Below are 17320 nucleotides of genomic sequence, written 5' to 3'. Positions count from 1 at the left end.
ATGGAAATATATTTTCTATGCTCAGTTACTGATGACTCTTGAAAAGGTCTCCATGAGGCAGAGCAGATGTTTTCAAAATCTGTCCCCGGGTGCCCTGGAGTCACATGCTTTCATCTGCCTCATGGGAAGAGGGACCCGGGAAGAACCAGGCTAGTGCTAACAGCATCTGGAATCCGTGACTGGGAAGGCAGAACAATATGAAAGAAATGAGCAAATCTTGCAGTAAGAGAGTGACTTTATAGAGAAACGGTCAAAGGAATCAGTCACTCCACAAGGGAAGTGTTCCTTCGCACGTTATAGGTTTGTATAAAAGAAAAAAAAAGTTTTTAAAGTAGATACTGCAAAATCAAAGCCCGGAGAATTGTTTGAAGCTGACTCCTCACCTGCATCACAAGTTAATTTTATTTTTGCCTAGAATAATAGCTTCACCTGAAACCAGTGGCCGCTTCTGGGAGGGGTAGGGATTCACTGGCTTGCTCACAAAGATCATCTTCCTCTTTCAGAGGACACAGCCAAACATTCAGCTACGTAAGCTCTGAGATGTCAGCTAGGAGCCTGGCCTATAGAAAAATTTCTTTTTTTTAAAAACAACAACAAACTTCATAGAAATGCTTTTTTTGTTTAGTAGAAACTTTGCAGAGCCACAAAGGCTTGGCCACGCTGTAACCAGAGACAGGGAGGTGGGGGCTGCCTTTGGGCCCTGGGACGCTGCTCAGGAGCCTGGCCTTCAAGGAGGGCCAGTCCGTGGCTTGTAGGGGAGGAAAGCAAGTCTATTTTAGAACTTCAAATCAAAGCGCATGGGTGCAACACACTGAATTTAAATTTTAGCTCTCTGGGAACTGTGTGTGAGCGGAGCTATAATAAAGGCTGTGGTGGGTATGGCAGGGAAGGGGAGAGGTTTATTTGTCATAAAATGAGTTTAAAAAGATTTCTAATTAAACAAAAGCAAACTTCTAACCACTCTTCTGAAGAATGTTCATTACTTCATGGACATCACCAAAAAAGAAAATCACCTAAGAACAACAGTAGGAACTGTGTGGAGGAAAGCGAGGCCAGAGGGTCTGCAATTTCAATGGCTAGTTCACAGCCAGTTTTCAGGGAGTTCTGCCCTCACTCTGAAGGTCTGGCCAGGACTGAATGGGGAGAGGTCAGGTGCTCCTCAGCTTCACTGTCTCCCTCATCTCTGCTCCTCTCACTCCGCGGGGAAGAAGATGCCTGCCTCCTGCGGCGGGGAGGCTCCCAGGCCTTCAGACACTAAGCGGCAGCGACTGGCTCTCACAGACCTCAAAAGCTTAATGTTATAAATGGATTTACAAGTCTTTTTGTTTTTATCCCTAATGAGCTGAATGTTTTTCTTACAACAAATCTGCAAACTGGTTATGACCAGCAGTCCTGGTAATGGAATTAGCTGTAGCAGACACCTGATAATCAGACTCAAACCTCATCTTCCTATTTCCCACTTTTGATAGGGGAAACGTGCTATAGTGACGTTCTTTGCCCCCAAGTTTTAAGAAAGTCAAGAGAAGACACACAGAAATAACGAATAGACAGCTTTATGTGTAAGGCAGATCTTACACATATAAAAATTAATTTAAATGCAAATGAGCAAGAGCAAAGGTTAAGTGAGTCTGGTATAACTTATTATTTTCATATCTTGCCAGAGTACATGAAGAAAAATTCACACTGATAAAAAATATATTCATTTAAAGTAGAACAACTGGGTTTCCCAAAAGCAGGATTTGGCTTTTTTGTAGAAAAGCTATTTTGTAGGGGGCGAGGAGAGTGACAGGGGAGAGGGAGGGTCTGGACAAGTAACAGGAGTGGGTAGCTAACCGAAATAAACACCCAAAGTCACCTAAAGTTTCCACAAATGCGGTCTCTCCATCCATCTTTCCTCTGTGGTTTCTAACACCAACAATGCAAGCCTCAGCCACTGCCGAGGGTAATTCAACTTGGGAGGAGTAGGCTGGCCTAGGGTTGAGCCACAGAAATTTAGGAGTGGAGCTTAGGGGAGCATCTCCAGGGAGAAAGGAGCTAGAATGCAGAAGGCACTGGCAGACGAATCTGATTCTTACAGCAGAGCTTGCCCAAATCAACAGTGCTGTGTGTAAAGTCATATGAGCTTATGGAAAACCTACAAAGTCACCGCCTAAGGCATAACAGTTTGTATTTAAAAAGTGAAAATTAAACCTACGAATTTCATCCTGAAAGGATGGGATGGGTTAACAATCAGGAATATCTACACATTGTCTTAGAAGTACTGACTGTCAAGTGATTGTGTGCATTGATCAAGCACTTTAATTTGAAATGGGGTAATAAGATGGTCTTATCCAGTAAACTACAAGCTTGAGATTTTTTAGGTGACCAGAGATGATATTTAATTAAAACAGATTGTAAAATTTCAAGCTATTTTTGGGGAAAAAAAAAAAACACACAACAACAAACAAACAAAAAAACAAACAAAAAAAACTCCCCCCAAAACCAATGATCATATAACCTAAAAAGTGGTAATGTTTAAAAAGACAAAAGAACCCGATATGCGTGCATATGTCTGTAAACAGTGATAAAACATATTCATTTTAAAAACTGTTAAAAATGTTAAAAAAGGCCAAGGCAATGGCCTGAAACTCCAAGGTATGGGGTTCCAGTACTCCTCTGATGGGCTGATTAGGGCAGCAACTCATCCGAATCACCATGGGAAATATATCAGAGAGAAGCCCTGCCCCACTCTGCGCCCACCAAGGCACAGCTTCCACTAGTTGGGGACCATCCACCTTTAAGGATGGTCTGGGGGACCAGGAAGCCCTGTGTCCCCAAGGTCAAGGCATAGGGTCTCAGCCATGCAGAGCCCAATAACCATCCAATGAAGTTCAACTTCAACTTCCCAGGTATGTGGGGATTTGGAGAAGATCCGATCGAGTGTACTTTGCACAGCTGTGCATCTAAGTTCCCGTCCTTCTGTACCTCACCGAGGCAAACACACACACAAAGGGTTCTTAGGGGTCACTCAGGGATATGTCATTTTCGGGAGGTGGGAAGGGCAGTGCAATGGTCTTCCGGCTGGTGACTGGGTTTCATTCACTTCAAATAAAATCAATTTCTGAATAATTAGATATTTTTAAATTATACTTAACAGTGATTAGCATGAGAAGTGAGGATTATGGAAAGAGAATATGTACCTGGGTATGCTTACAGCAGAGTTAGGTGATTCTAGGGAAGCTTTTTGCAATGTTATAATACAGCAGTGGAAATTCCCCTCTTTTCAGGTTCCCCTTTCCTCACAGAAAAAATGGAAATCTCTAAAGTCACATTGTTAAATGGAAAGGGCAAGTTGCAAGAGAACACACAGTATAATTCCATTTATTTAACAGAACTAAAAGTCTATATTAGCTCTAATATGTTTGGAATGCATATTTGACAGTGTTTAGAAAAAGGCTGGGAAGACATAAATGAACGGTGGGTCCCTGGGGGAGGGGAGAACGTGAGAGAAAGGGAACTCTTATTTTTCACTCCACATGATCGAGTTTTATGGGCAGCTGGAACTTGGGATGAACTTGAACAAGAATGTGTATGACTTGAACTAAAACAAACTTTCATGTGCTATTATGGAATCAGCTTGTCATAAAGCCTAGCCAATTTCTTTCAGAGTGAAGCAAATGATAAGTTATTATGTGAAAAAGAATGCATCTTTATTTAAGAGCTGAAGACAGGGCGCGCTCATAGTACAAATAATGGAAACTCTGGCTATATGCTATTGTACACGCTAATGATTAGAACATTCCCTGAGCGCTCACTGGGTTTGAGCCAGCCTTGAAATCAGTTATTTGCTCAAGGCAAGTAGTAATTTATGCCAGACCCACAGAAAAGACAGATGATTTAATTAATTTTGATACTAGTGTCTCTCAGTGGAGGAGGCATGCATTTTACTCACAAGGCTTGCTGGAGCCTGTTCCACCGGGATGGGGATGCTCTGAGCAAGACACTCAAACCAACCGTTAAAAAAACACCGTTTGGGCATACCTGATAGCTTCCGCCATTTTAGTGCTTTCTCTTTTCCTGTCATCTGTTAAACGCCGGATAAAATAAATAAAGTCGAGACCGCAACAGAAGACGCTGCCCACTGCGCTGAGCAGCACGAGTTTGCTATCGTCGGCGGCAGCTGTGCTGAGGGCACTCTGGACTTCTTTCATGACCTGGAAGTCACCAGAAGATACAGTGGCAAAGAGGATTTCTGATACGGAATCCGAAAAGCATTTGTTCCTGGACCTTCTGGACCCAGAGAAAGTACAGTCTAAACCTGATACTGTTTCCCTAGATCTATCACAGTTTAAAATAATTCACAAACTTCTTTTCTGTAAGCAGAGACTGGGAATGTGGGACGGGGTAAGTTACAGGACTAATTATGAGGAGAGTATAACTAGAAAGACACTCAAATCCGAGTTACCTAGTATTCTAGTCGTTGGGACTCTCAGCAGATGAGGCACTTTACACAGGATATCCACTTGGCATTTCTACAGTTTGGACAGCAGGTGGCACATTCAACCAGTTGAAAGAAACTAGGATTCCCTACTTTTTTTTTTTTTTTCCCCTTTAACACCAGCCTACTACACTTGGGACAGAAACCCCGGAAGTTTGGTGCATATAAGCACATTAGCACGGAGGCATTTTAGAAGGGCACAAGAGCACTGAAAATGAGCTCTAGGAGACATTTATAAATAACCAATGAAGGGACTTGCAGTTTAAAGATGTCCCGGGGACCAGCCCTGAAACGGTCTGTCATGAGACCCTGGCCAGACATACACATTTCTTGTCTGGAAATGAAGCTGCTCACAAGTGGAAAACAACTACCAGAATGTAGAATTTTAAGAAGGCACAGCAGGAGTTCCAATAATTCCCATCTTAGACGGTTTCGTGTTTCTGAACCCATCTCCCGGGACCCCTGAAAGCCAGCTTTGCCAGGTACTCCCGGCAAAGTGCACTGGCCCAAGTCCCTGGAGCGGGAACCACGTTCCACGAGCATCGATGGTGACACCCTCCGAAGGGCCTTGGACCCCGGCTGTTTTAACCTTGTCTGAACAAAACCAAACAGAAGCCTGTGCCCACATGCCCCCTGCACAGCACAGCCCCACTCTGCAGCAAGGGGGCGAACCCCACGCGCGCGTGGCCCAGCGGCACTCGCAGGGGCTGCACGCAGGCACAGTGGGGTCCGGAGCAAGACCGCCCCGCCTCACCCCTGCTTCCTATCATCCAGTGGGGGGCTGTGGAATGGTCCAGAAGGCGAGTTACAAAGGGCACAACGAGCACCGAGACGGCAAAGCAGGCCCCAGATACAGGGGCGTGGAGAAACATGAAGCACAAGTCAGCCCGAGGAGTGTCTCTCACCTCTGGGTTTAGTGAGTTATTCTCTGATGACTTTGTTGACAACAAGATGTGGGTGAAGCCATCCTGCTTCCTGACGACAATATCTCTGTATCTGTAGGCACTTTCTGTTTGCCTCACACTGAAACGCAACCGCTTGTCAAAAGGCTGGTCTCTTCTGTCGTCAATAAACTTCCTTTTCCCGGCTGTCACTCCTGTAACAGATGTCTGTATGCTGGTTGTTCCGTTGGCTGTTAACGCATCCATAAACGGGGACGAACCTGCCAAGAGTTTGAAATCACAGTGGTCTGTGATGTCCAGCTACGAAGTCCCTCCCCGCTGTCATCTCTGAATCGGGTAAAAGCGCCCATTATGAACCCACGACTTAATGTAGTAAAAGCAAAGCTGTTAAAAAGTCTACTTCTATTTTGTATTTTTAAAAGATTTTATTTATTCATTTGAGAGAGATATAGAGATAGGACGAGAGAGAGAGAGCTTGCACAAGTTGGGGGTAGAGGCAGAGGGAGAGGGAGAAGCAGGCTTTCTGCAGAGCAGAAAGGGCTCGATCCTAGACTCCAGTACGACCTGAGCCGAAGGCAGACGCTTAACGACTGAGCCACCCAGGTACCCCTAAAAAGTTTGCTTTTAAAGGCATTTGCTTTCCTTCAAAGTCTGACAAGCAAATCACCCTCTTGCTTATCTTGCCTAAAAAATAAAGAAAGAAAGTACTTGCTGAAAAGAAGCTATGAAACTTGAGACCTCTCAAGAATGGGATTAAAAAAGAATGGGTCTCATGAAGAGTCCCTGTTCCAAGCTTGAGAAGTTGAAGGAAAAAAGGAAATTGGTTCAAGAAAATATTATTTGAGCCAAAGCTATCTGCCCTTCAGTTGACATTTCTTTTTCTGAATGCAGGACTGATGTGTCCAGATATGTGACCACCTGTTTCTGCTGGTCCGTGGGTGGTGAGGCTGTGGCCACCACGGCAGAGCCTCCACCTCCACTCCGTGTGGGGGCACTCGGCCTTTCAGGAGTTCTTCCTTCTGATGCCCTGGGATGTGACGGCTCTCTGCCCACCCGTCCCAGTTCCACATTTTCAAACAGGCTTCTAAGTACAATTTCAAAACAATTCTCTTTCCTGCCTCATACACTGTTCTGCTTATTTTCCCTCCTATGTCAGATCCTCAGCATCAAAGTGGACGCTGTGTCTGAAACATATGGTCTCCTGAACTTAGTATTTCTTAAACTAAAGGCAAGAGATTCATTTAATGCTCTCCTAGAATTATCAGGTTATGTCAGAGTAAGAATTCAAATATTAATAAATAATTACAGTCCTATTCATACGAACTGTCTGAATATTATCTCACCTGGTGATCAATATATAGAGCCTTCGGATAGGAGAAGAAAGGGAAAGAAATGGAAGAAAACTGGATCAAACTTTACTAACAACATTAGCAGAGGTTCTTGGAGGGGAGAACAGGAATGACCAGGTTAGAAATATTTCCTCTACAACGAAAGAAGATAAGCCAAGGCCACCAGAAAAGACTCAGGAATGGACATCGGGAGAAGTCAAATATCTCCTTGGTAAAACAACAGGACTTTCAATTGGTAGAAATACTTCAGAGGTTTTTAAAAAAAAAATTCAATTTTTAAAAATTTTGAAGAGGCTATATAATATGTGCATATATATGGTTCAAGAATCTACAAATGCAAGAAGATCTATGTAAGAGGCCTCCCACCAACCCTGCTCTCCATCTGCCCAAGACCCCCACGCTCCAGTTAGCTAGAAAAACCCGTGTCTGGTTTCCTAGTATCCTTCCATATTGATGTATACACAAGCAAGCAAGAATAAAAAGATTTCCAACCCCCTTCAAAAAACACAAGTGGTAGTTCACTGACATAGTATTTTGTCCTATCCTGCTTTTATTATTTGACAGTATCTTAGAACTTGTCTTAGTGGGTCAGTTTCCTTGTTCTTTTCTAAGGCTGTGTACCAGTCTGCTGAACGGATGTTCTAAAATCCACTTTACCGATCCATACTGCAGGACATGCTAACATTACCTTGGCCGCCCTCATTCCAATGCTGGCAAGTATTTCCAATTGAAAGAGCATTTGATAAGCTGCTGTTACCAGGAACACAGGGTGTCCTAAATCTTTCTGAGGAGGCTAGCAAGGATCCTTTTTAACTTTCAACCTGTCCTCCATCAGAACCTTCCCGATCTGTGTTCTCTCTGTCCACCATCCTCGACACACTCCACTGTAGCTAGAGGCAACAGGACCAGATAACTTCTTGAGTAAACAGGGAAATGGCTCACAGATGACCCTGAAACCATTAAGCCTGGGTGCCCAGGAGATGGGGCACCACAGCGGAGTCTCATGTAGCCAGAAGCTTCATTTTATCCACAGATATTATTTAGGTGTAGATGCTCCAGAGATCAGAGTGGGGGCTGGAGAAGTCGGGTAGAGATGGGTCCTTGGGGGCTGGCGCCCAGAAGTGATGGCTGAATCGAGAAGCAGGAGCTCCAAACAGGAAGCATGAGGAGCGAGCCTGCTGCTGAGCCACGTGCAGGACCAGGAGGCAGTGGAGAAGCAGGAAGGCAGTGAGAGGCTCCCCTCAAAGGAAGGGGAAGCTGCTGTGGCCATAAGGACGTGTCGTAGTAGCATATGCCCCAGTGAGGTGGAGGAGAAATGAGAAGGGGCAGTGGGAGGGGAGGTTAGAAGCCATTAATAAACTCGGGCAAGCAGTGTCACTGCAGTGCTAAGGGTAAGGGTAAAAAAGCCAGACTGCAGGATACAATGAAAGACAGATAAAAGTTGTTAAATAAGAAAGCATACATATTCAAGTCACGAATCCGTTATCATGCTGTTTTAAGGAGCGCAGAGCTACAATGGCCAGGTGAGAAGATGTGGACTGTGGCCTGGACTGCAGACAACCATGACTTCCCTGCCTGAACAGAGCCCACAGGGGAGCAGTCCCGGGCAGAGGTGCAAGGTGGAGGCTGCCTGACTCAGAGGTGAAGGGTGATGTGACAAAAGCAAAATGAGTGGGGACGGGCTGGAGGCTGCGGTGTGCCCAGGAGGAGGGGTTCTTGGACATGACACAGGCCAGCGTGCTCGGAACAACAGGTGAGAGTGTCCGGGATCTTGAACAGTTACTAACCCCGAAGTGAATTAATGGGCACACACATGAATCAGAACACAGTGAGAAGGAACCAGCAACGCAGGGGAAGGGCTGGGGGGCTGCATTCTGCCAGGACAAAGCCTGCTGATTTTGGACTGGCCCCTTGCCCCCTCAACTGCTCCTGCTTTTCTCAGTCTCTTTTCTTTCTCCATTTAAAAGGCACACATTCCTTAACTCTAGAGGCAGATTTCTTGGTGTCTTCTTTCCACAGAAGCGAGATTTCCAAGCTATGGGATCCATGTTGCCTTCATATGCTTCACAAAAAGCGCATTCTTTTCTTTGAGGCAACAGGTTCTTCGGAGCTATCCGTGGTTCTGCAAATGTGGAAATGGACTGGTGCCGGCTCATGCTGACCAGGATTATTGGACTTGGCCTTCATCTCCCTGTTCAAACTGCCCTGACTCACTGGTGCCATTATAGTCCCTGCTGATTTCAGGCCCTGTGATCTTGCCAGGGCCTCAACTACCACATCCACCCCAGCAGGACTCCTGCGACCCTCAGTTATCTCCCTCTGAGGCGTGTGACATCTTACTGTGCCCTTTGTGGGTAGAGAAGTGTTCACAGCAGGACTGAGTCTCCAGATCAGACTGCCAGCATTAGCTGGGTCCTGACAGCCATCCCCCTCCCCCGGTTGTCATTTGTGTCCCCTAGCCCCTCACTCATGACAGCCCACCCATGGCAGTCGTTCAGTCATTCCGGGTTTGTGCCCACCTCAACGCCTTTGTACTTGCTCCTCCCTCTGCCTAGAATGTCCTTCCCTAGAGCCTCCAATGGCTGGTTCCTCCTGCTCACCTGGACAGCCGCAGATGAGCCTCTGTGGAGCGCCCCTCTGATGTGGGCTCCTCCCGGCACCACTCATGTCACCCCGTCTGTTCTCCTCACAGCCCTCCTCACCAAAGGAATGTCTTCCTCAGCTGATGTTTTATTCCTGGTGTCGATGTTGTTGCCGTACTCCACTGAGCTCCGTGACAGCAGGGTCCCTGTCTGTCTCATTTGCTAATGTACCCTCAGAGCTTGGAACACTCAATATTCACTGAAGAAATGAAGGGAAGGGCCCTTCAGGTCTCATCAGCCCAGCTCCTTCCATGCAGGGATGAGAAGCTAAGTGGCCTGCCCAGCGTCACACGGCTGATCACCTGGTGCCAATCTGGGGACAGTAAGCAGTACACTCTAGGGCAGAATCAACTGCTAATGACCAACCTAAAAGGTAAACACTGAGATTTCGAAAAAAATATCCTCCACAAGGAAAACTGTGGGAAAATTTACTGTTGACTCCCTAGACCAACAGCTCTGAAGACAAAGAGGGAGCAAATGTTCTCAGTGAGCAGCGGACGGCTCCTTCAGGACCTGGGTTCAGAGACCACTAACTGCCTTCCTAGGATTTATTTGTTCCAGCAGGTAACAAACCCATTTCAGTGCCTCTCCTAATAAATGGTATTCTTTTTTTTTTTTTTTTAAGATTTTATTTATTTATTTGTCAGAGAGAAAAACACAGCAAAAGAGGGAGCACAAGCAGGGAGAGGGAGAAGCAGGCCTCCTGCTGAGCAAGAAGCCAGATGTGGGGCCGGATCCCAGGACGCTGGGATCATGACCTGAGCTAAAGGCAGACACTTAACAACTGAGCCGCCCAGGCACCCCTAAATGGTATTCTTTTAACATGTTTGCGCTCAAAAGAATCCCTGCAAACATGTGTTTGTTAATCTGTTAGAATTCACTGCTTCAAAAATCATGTCTCTAAAAACGAAATGTGCCTCCTGCTTCCAAACGTAAGAAACAGCAGCCACTTCCTTACTTGCCAGCAAGAAGTAGAAAACTGAAAAAACAAACAACCCCCCCCCCCCAAATAAAACAACAACAACAACAACAAAAAACCCCACCCAATAACTGTTTCAGACACTGGACAACAGGCAGGGCAGAGGCCTGTTTCCAGCATGAAGGGGACGGAGCACGGTGAGCCCAACAATGTCTCAGGCTTTCTGCCTGGAGGCCATTTCCACACTGTAGGTGCAGGCAAGGGACACTGAGAGCAGCCTAGCAAAAGTCCTAAAATCAGGAAGAGCCCAGGAGGCTCTAATTAGTGGGCTGGGGTACTGAAAAGGAGGGAGCCACACAGAAAGCTCCAGAACTGCCTAGGAGATCCCCTTGAGTCTTTCCTGAACACCAATCTGAGTATGCATGAGGCGAAACGCCACAAGATTTGGCAGACAACAACTTTCGAGGAAAAAATTACCTATAAACCATATAATTGCCAGTGTGCACACGGGGCTGGGAGCCGGCACCAGCCAGGGTGGGAGAGACTTCACTGAACAGCCGGGGCGCTGGGTTGAGACCCCGGAACAGGCACATACTATTAGTAGAACTCATCCAGCTCCAGAACAAAGGATACTCTGGAACTACACTAACAACACTTAAAAATAAGCCTTGAAAGGATCAAACTGATTTGCAAGTAAGAACTGGCTGTCAGAACAAAACTATTTTGTTTTATTTTAAAAGATTTTATTTATTTGACAGGGAGAAAGAGCGGGCACACAAGCAGGAGGAGTGGGAGAAGGAGAAGACATGCCGCTGAGCAGGAGCCCGATGTGGGGCTCAATTCCAGGACCCCAAGATTATGACCTGAGTTGAAAGCAGATGCTTAAAGACTGAGCCACCCAGGCACTCCCAAAACTAACAGTTTCAAAAGCATAAAAACCAGGACCAAAATATAAATGTCCCAACATTTAGGAGCCAAATAATTAGACATAAAAACAAGCAGAAAAATCGGACCTATGCTCGAGATCAAATGAATTTAATAGAAAGACATCTACAACTGAGGGGTGAGTGAGTAACAGAAAAGGACATATCTCCTAAACTGTTATAAATTCACCTCAGTGATAAATCAGCTCAAGTGTGCTCAAGAATTTAAAAGACAACATGAACACAGGAATTTCATTAGTATGTGAGACGCCACCTTGAGACCCACCGCCAGATTCCATCCAGAATGAAGCACAGAGAAAAAAGAAAAACCAGAGTGGAACCCAGGTGCCCTGAAGGATGACAGCAAACAATCCAGCATATATAAAATCTGAGGCCAAGAAACAGGGTGTGCATGTGTGTAAAAAAATGTGCAGAAATAATGGCTAAAAGTTTTCCCTATCTGATGAAAACCAGAAGCTTACAGACCCAAGAAGCTTAATATCCATCAGGATAAGCACAAGGAAAACAAACGTAAGGTACATCATAACGTGTAAAACCTAATGATAAAGAGAAAATCTTCAAAGTAGAGAAAGAGAGAAAAAGACCTAACAGGCAGAGTAACATAACAACCACCGCAAGTTTATCTGTGAAAGCGGAGCAGACAGTGGAAAAGGCACAGCATCTTCAAGTGCAGGAAATAGGGGCGCCTGCGTGATCAGTGGAATAAGCATCTGCCTGGCTCAGGTCATGGTCTCGGGGTCCTGGGATGGAGTCCCACGTTAGAATCCTTGCTCAGGGGGCACCTGGGTGGCTCAGTAGGTTAAGCCTCTGCCTTCGGCTCAGGTCATGATCCCAGGGTCCTGGGATCAAGCCCCGCATTGGGCTCTCTGCTCCGCAGGGAGCCTGCTTCCTCCTCTCTCTGCCTGCCTCTCTGCTTACTTGTGATCTCTCTCTGTCAAATAAATAAATAAATAAAATCTTTAAAAAAAAAAAAAAAAAAAAAAAAGAATCCTTGCTCAGCAGGGAGTCTGCTTCTCCTTCACCCCCTGCCTCTCCCCACCGCTCATGCCCTTTCTCTTTCAAATAGAACCAAGTGCAGGAAGTAAAAAATAAGCTCAAGAAATAATGTAGCATATTCTGTCCTTCAGAAACGAAAGAGAAATAAAAACTTTTCCAGGCAAAAGTGGAGAAAATTGGTAGCCAGGAGACCTGCACTACAAGAAATGATAAAGGAAGTTTTTCAAAGCAAAACAGAGCGCAGGCAGAAGCTTGGACACACATGGAAGAATGTGGAGCACCAGAAGTGGTAAACACACAGGTAAAAGTAAACCCACACAGACCGCAGGTTACATTTAATAAATGAGAGTAGGAGGCGACAACTGGCCTCCTCACAAACCACACCCACCTAACCAGAATGAGTAAAAACCACTCTGTGTGCACTACGTAAATATAGTGTCCTCAAGAGATGGACAACTCTCTGGAAAAATATGAATTCTCAAGACTGATCTCGGATGCAACAGAAACAAGGAGCAAGAATAACTGAGTAAAGATAAAAGAAAGAACAACGCTGGAAAGTGCTTTGGTGCTGGGCATGGTAGGAGCCATGGAGTACAGAGGAAAGTGGCTTCAAAGCTCGGAGGAAAGGAGGAAATCTACCAAATTCATTTCATGAAGAGAATTTAACTCTGATGTCAGGGCTGGACACTGATGACACAAAACAAAACCACATGTCAATTTTACTTTAACCACATGCCCATTTTATTAACACCAAATATTGTAAAGCAATCTATCTTTTCTTGAGTTTAATTTTAACAGACTTCCAGCTGCAACCTCGGTAGCTAAGATTTGGCTGGAAGACAAGCTAAGACATCTCTGAAGAGAACGGTGAGTGATACGCACCTTGCTAATTGTATATATTTAGAGCTATTCAGGGCATGGCTTTAGTGCAGAAGATGACCAATTAGAATTAACCTACGTCTAGTTCCTGTGATGACAATCTTACGGCATGAAAGAGAAAGAGAAGTCGGTATGGATCATTCAGTAAGTGGTGATGAAAAACCAGGCAATTTAAACTGTCGATTTATGTCTTTACTCAAAATAAAACAGACACACAGAACAGATGAGCACAGAAAAATTCATTTGAGGGAATAAAAAACACCAAAACACAAAAAACTGATCTCACAAATAAAAAATGAGACCATCTTTTCTACCTACAGATTAGGAAAATTTTTTTTTTAAAAGATTTTATTTATTCGAGATAGAGAGTGCGTGCACAGGAGAGAGCATGAACAGGAGCGGGGTGTGGGAGGGGAGGGGAGAGAGAAGCTCCCCGTGGAGCAGGGAGTCCAATGTGGGACTCAATCCCAGGACCCTGGGATCATGAACTGAGCTGAAGACAGATGCTCAACTGAATGAGCCACCCAGGCACCCTAGGAGACCTTTTTAAATATGGCAGTTAGATCAGGACTGGTGGAGAGCACCAGTAAATGGATATACTTTTACAGAGCATTTTTATAAGGTGTGTCGATCCACCTCTGAACTTTTAATTCCACTTTTAGAATTCTAACAGAAGAAAAAGAAATTAGATGAGGGCATGTTTTTACATATAAAAGCTATTCAAATTATTTTTAAAATAGAGAAACTGTAAAGAGCACTAACTTTAATAGTTAGGAAATGGTTCAATGACCAAGGAGAAACACATCCCTCCCCCAACACAGCACTGGGATGTTCGTGAAGACTGTTAAGATCCAGGTCCGTAAGGGTGTTCTGGAAGCTACCATTTACATTACAGGCTACATATGCCAAGCTTTTAACATAAATCGAATTTAATACATTGGGGGACATCTGAAAGCGGGGCTGTATCTGCAGATTTCTCAAGCTTGTGTTCTTTTACTTCGTTATTCCCAAAAGTATACAGCACAGAAATGAAAATGAATGCTACTTAAAGGTATATGTAAGTGTAATCAACAATCTTTACATGCAAATACACAAGAATGTTAGTAATGGTTCTTCCTTCGTAATAGAGATATGGGTGATTTTTAGATTCTTGGTATTTTGTAAATTTCCACAATACACTACAGACATTAGGATGGGAACTACTTAAAAACAGACTATAGCAACCAAAATCCAAACAAATATTTCTGGGATATTATTTTTAAATAGGTAAAGATTTATTAGTATTTCTCTAAGCATATTATAGTTTAGAGCTGTTTAATCAAAAGTTGGTAAATGTGATATGCTAAGGCTACAGTATGGGTCTGAGTCACAAGTAAAGTTCTAAACCAGCTGTTACTTTCTTTAGTCTACGGTTTCAGAGGAAACACTACAGTGTTTACAGAGTTTAACCCTCCTTTACAGTTTAACGTTTCAAAACACTGTCCCCTACACTTACTAACCCTAACCCTATGTAACCATACAAATGCCTACCACTTAATTCAGATTATATAATCTGCACACTGAATTCATTAACAGGAAACTTTCCCAATGAACGTGGAAGTAAAAGGGAGGCTTTAAACATCCGTATCCCCTTTTTTCCATAACACATTAAATGAATAAACACCTTATAATAATTATTAAAGTCTCTTTGCTCCAATTCCTTCAAATTCAGGTCCCTGTCTGTAGGATCTCGGACTCTAAGGCCATACAGGTCTGAGCGGTCTCGTAAAAGACAGTAACGTATGGTCAGGCTGCTATAAAGTTTTGCTCCAACACAACTGATATATTAGGAACAACAGTGAGCATACTGCAAATTTCACCTTCTGTTTATGCCTGATTTTTTGTGGAGCCCGTTGAATGCACAAGTACAACTCAGGTGACTCTAGCTCGGCAGGAACACACAGAACACACTTTCACCAGCTTTCAAGATGCCCCTTCCGCTGCCTCACAGTAACCCTTCCCACACCCCCTCCCACCAGCAAACTGCATGTCTCTTACATGATAAAGTGCCACCTTTATCGTAGTATTTATGTTTTTCTTAACCATTTAATAGGTCAAACTGCAGTACCACTTTCATTAGGGTCCTTCCTATTTTTAAATATGCTAATGACACAGTTTGTGAGTGCTGGGCTCCTATCCATTTCCCACCTGAGCCCGGTGGTTTTTAGGGCATGATTTCACATGGTGTGGTGATTTTTGGGAAAGCATACTCGTATTATAGCAGAACTGGCTGTAAGTTTTCTCTCCACTGCTAGTATCAAAGTCATTCTTTTTGCCTCAGTCAAGAAAGAACTTATTCACAGCCACGTTTTAGACCTGGGCTTAAAAATAAAACCAACAATTTGCTTCAAGAGGCCGCACATAAACCAACAAGCAACTGCCCAGTGGGGAATTCGATGGAAATGCGCACCATCAAACTCCATATTCAGAGATCTTTGGTATTCATGAGTCCAATTCTTCCAGGAGGAACTTCCGATGCTCAGCAGGGGCTCTATCCAAATGTTCCCTCAAAGTGCTTGGACACTGTTGTCCCCACCCCAACGGAGGGCATCTACCACAGCAAAGGGCCCCAAGACTGCCGGAGCTGAAGGAAGATTCTCCAGCTGGGGAGAGTGAGGTATTGTGTGTCTGTGTTCCAAAGCCCTTAAAACTGGGCTCTGCTTTCTCTGTGCGATCTACTCCTTTGTTCTCCACAGCACGTTGCTCCCCAATTCCACCCCTCCACAAATCTGTCTTCAGAGCTTCCTGCTCACTTTCAAGCCAATTACACCCCTTTTTGTTTCAAAGAGCAACCCCAACACCACAATCCTCCCCAGGAAACCTGTGTTTAAGGACACCCCAGCCGACCTCCACAGTGGAGGAACTCTTCCTCCCCTGCAGATCACATCTGGGGCCACGGCCACATCTTTCCTGTCCCACTGTCACTTAGCGGGAACATCTAGTCCTCACTTGTCAGCCTGCAGGAGGGTTAGGGGAGTGAAAACGGTCTTTTGAATCTGTCAACAATTGTCCTCCTGGGACTCGCAGCCTACCTAGACTCTCCCCGGCAGGTCCCTCCCCCACAGGACAGGTCCCTCACGCACAGGACCGGTCGCCTACTGCTGGAGGGATGTGCCTGATGACCACCTGCAGCTCTGGATTTGGGACTCAGAGACGGAGTGCGAGCTCACTTTATATCACCACTTAGGCCCCTGAATACTGTGCTTGGGGGTGCTTATTTTTGTACACTGTATTAGGACAAACCCTAATTTAGAAATGTAAATTAGCCACTGAAGGCATGGAGCCTCTTTATCACATACATTTAATATAATCAAATTGAAATATAAGAATTGGTATCATTAAGAGTAAGTCTGGGGGCGCCTGGGTGGTTCATCAGTTAAGCGTCTGACTCTTGGTTTCAGCTCAGGTGACATTCTCCGGGTTGTGAGACTGAGCCCCGTGATGGACTCTGCTTCTGCCTCTCCCTTTGCCCCTCCCCCAGCTTGTGCTTGCTCTGTCTCAAATACATCTGTGTGTGTGTGTGTTTAAACATTTAAAAAAATTTGTCAGTAAGAGAAAGAGGGACAGAGCATAAGCGGTGGGGGTCGGGGGTGGTTGGGGAAAGGCAGGCAGAGGGAGAAGCAGACTCCCCGCTAAGCAAGGAGCCTGATGTGGGACTCAATCCCAGGGCACTGGGATCATGATCCGAGCCAAAAGCAGACACCCAACTGATTGAGCCACCCAAGCATTCCTCAATAAATAAAATCTTAAACAAAAAAGGGCAAGTCTGTTCATTTTTTTCCTTTCTTTTAAGATTTTATTTATTTGACAGAGAGAGTATAAGCAGGGGGAGCAGCACAGGGAGACAAGCAGACTCCCCGCTGAGCAGGGAGCCCCATGTGGGGTTCAATCCCAGGATCCTGGGATCATGACCTGAGCCAAGGCAGATGCTTAATGCTACAGATCTGTCCAATTTCTGCTGCACACACATCTCCCCTGTCCCCTATTCATTCCCAGTGTTTGGCTATGCTGGGGATGCGCTGGGCATCCAGACCATCCGGGCCCCGGCCATGTGTTCTAGTTATTAGGTATTGCAGCTCCAGCCTCTGGACCCCAAAAAATGGTAACAAGTAGCACAGCAAACGGGAGGAAGGCCAGACTGTTCTTGGTGACTAGTACCACACTTTCCATAAA

General features: G+C 45.0%; 1 protein-coding gene across 3 annotated transcripts in view; it reads right to left on the bottom strand.

The window, feature by feature from the left end:
- Positions 1-17320, bottom strand: part of CDYL (chromodomain Y like) — a 248439-nt gene that overhangs the window by 10296 nt on the left and 220823 nt on the right. For all 3 annotated transcript variants that reach the window (XM_082731021.1, XM_082731023.1, XM_082731022.1), the window contains 2 exons: positions 5383-5639; positions 4021-4193 (listed from right to left, as the gene is read on the bottom strand). In XM_082731021.1, coding sequence (XP_082587147.1) covers positions 4021-4193; positions 5383-5639 — 430 coding nt within the window. The remainder of the gene's footprint in view (positions 1-4020; positions 4194-5382; positions 5640-17320) is intronic.

Source organism: Mustela nivalis, assembly GCF_964662115.1.
Source record: "Mustela nivalis genome assembly, chromosome: 5".
In the NCBI taxonomy this organism is placed as follows: domain Eukaryota; kingdom Metazoa; phylum Chordata; class Mammalia; order Carnivora; family Mustelidae; genus Mustela; species Mustela nivalis.
Note: the sequence above shows the minus strand (reverse complement) of the source record. Positions and strands in the feature narration are given on the sequence as shown.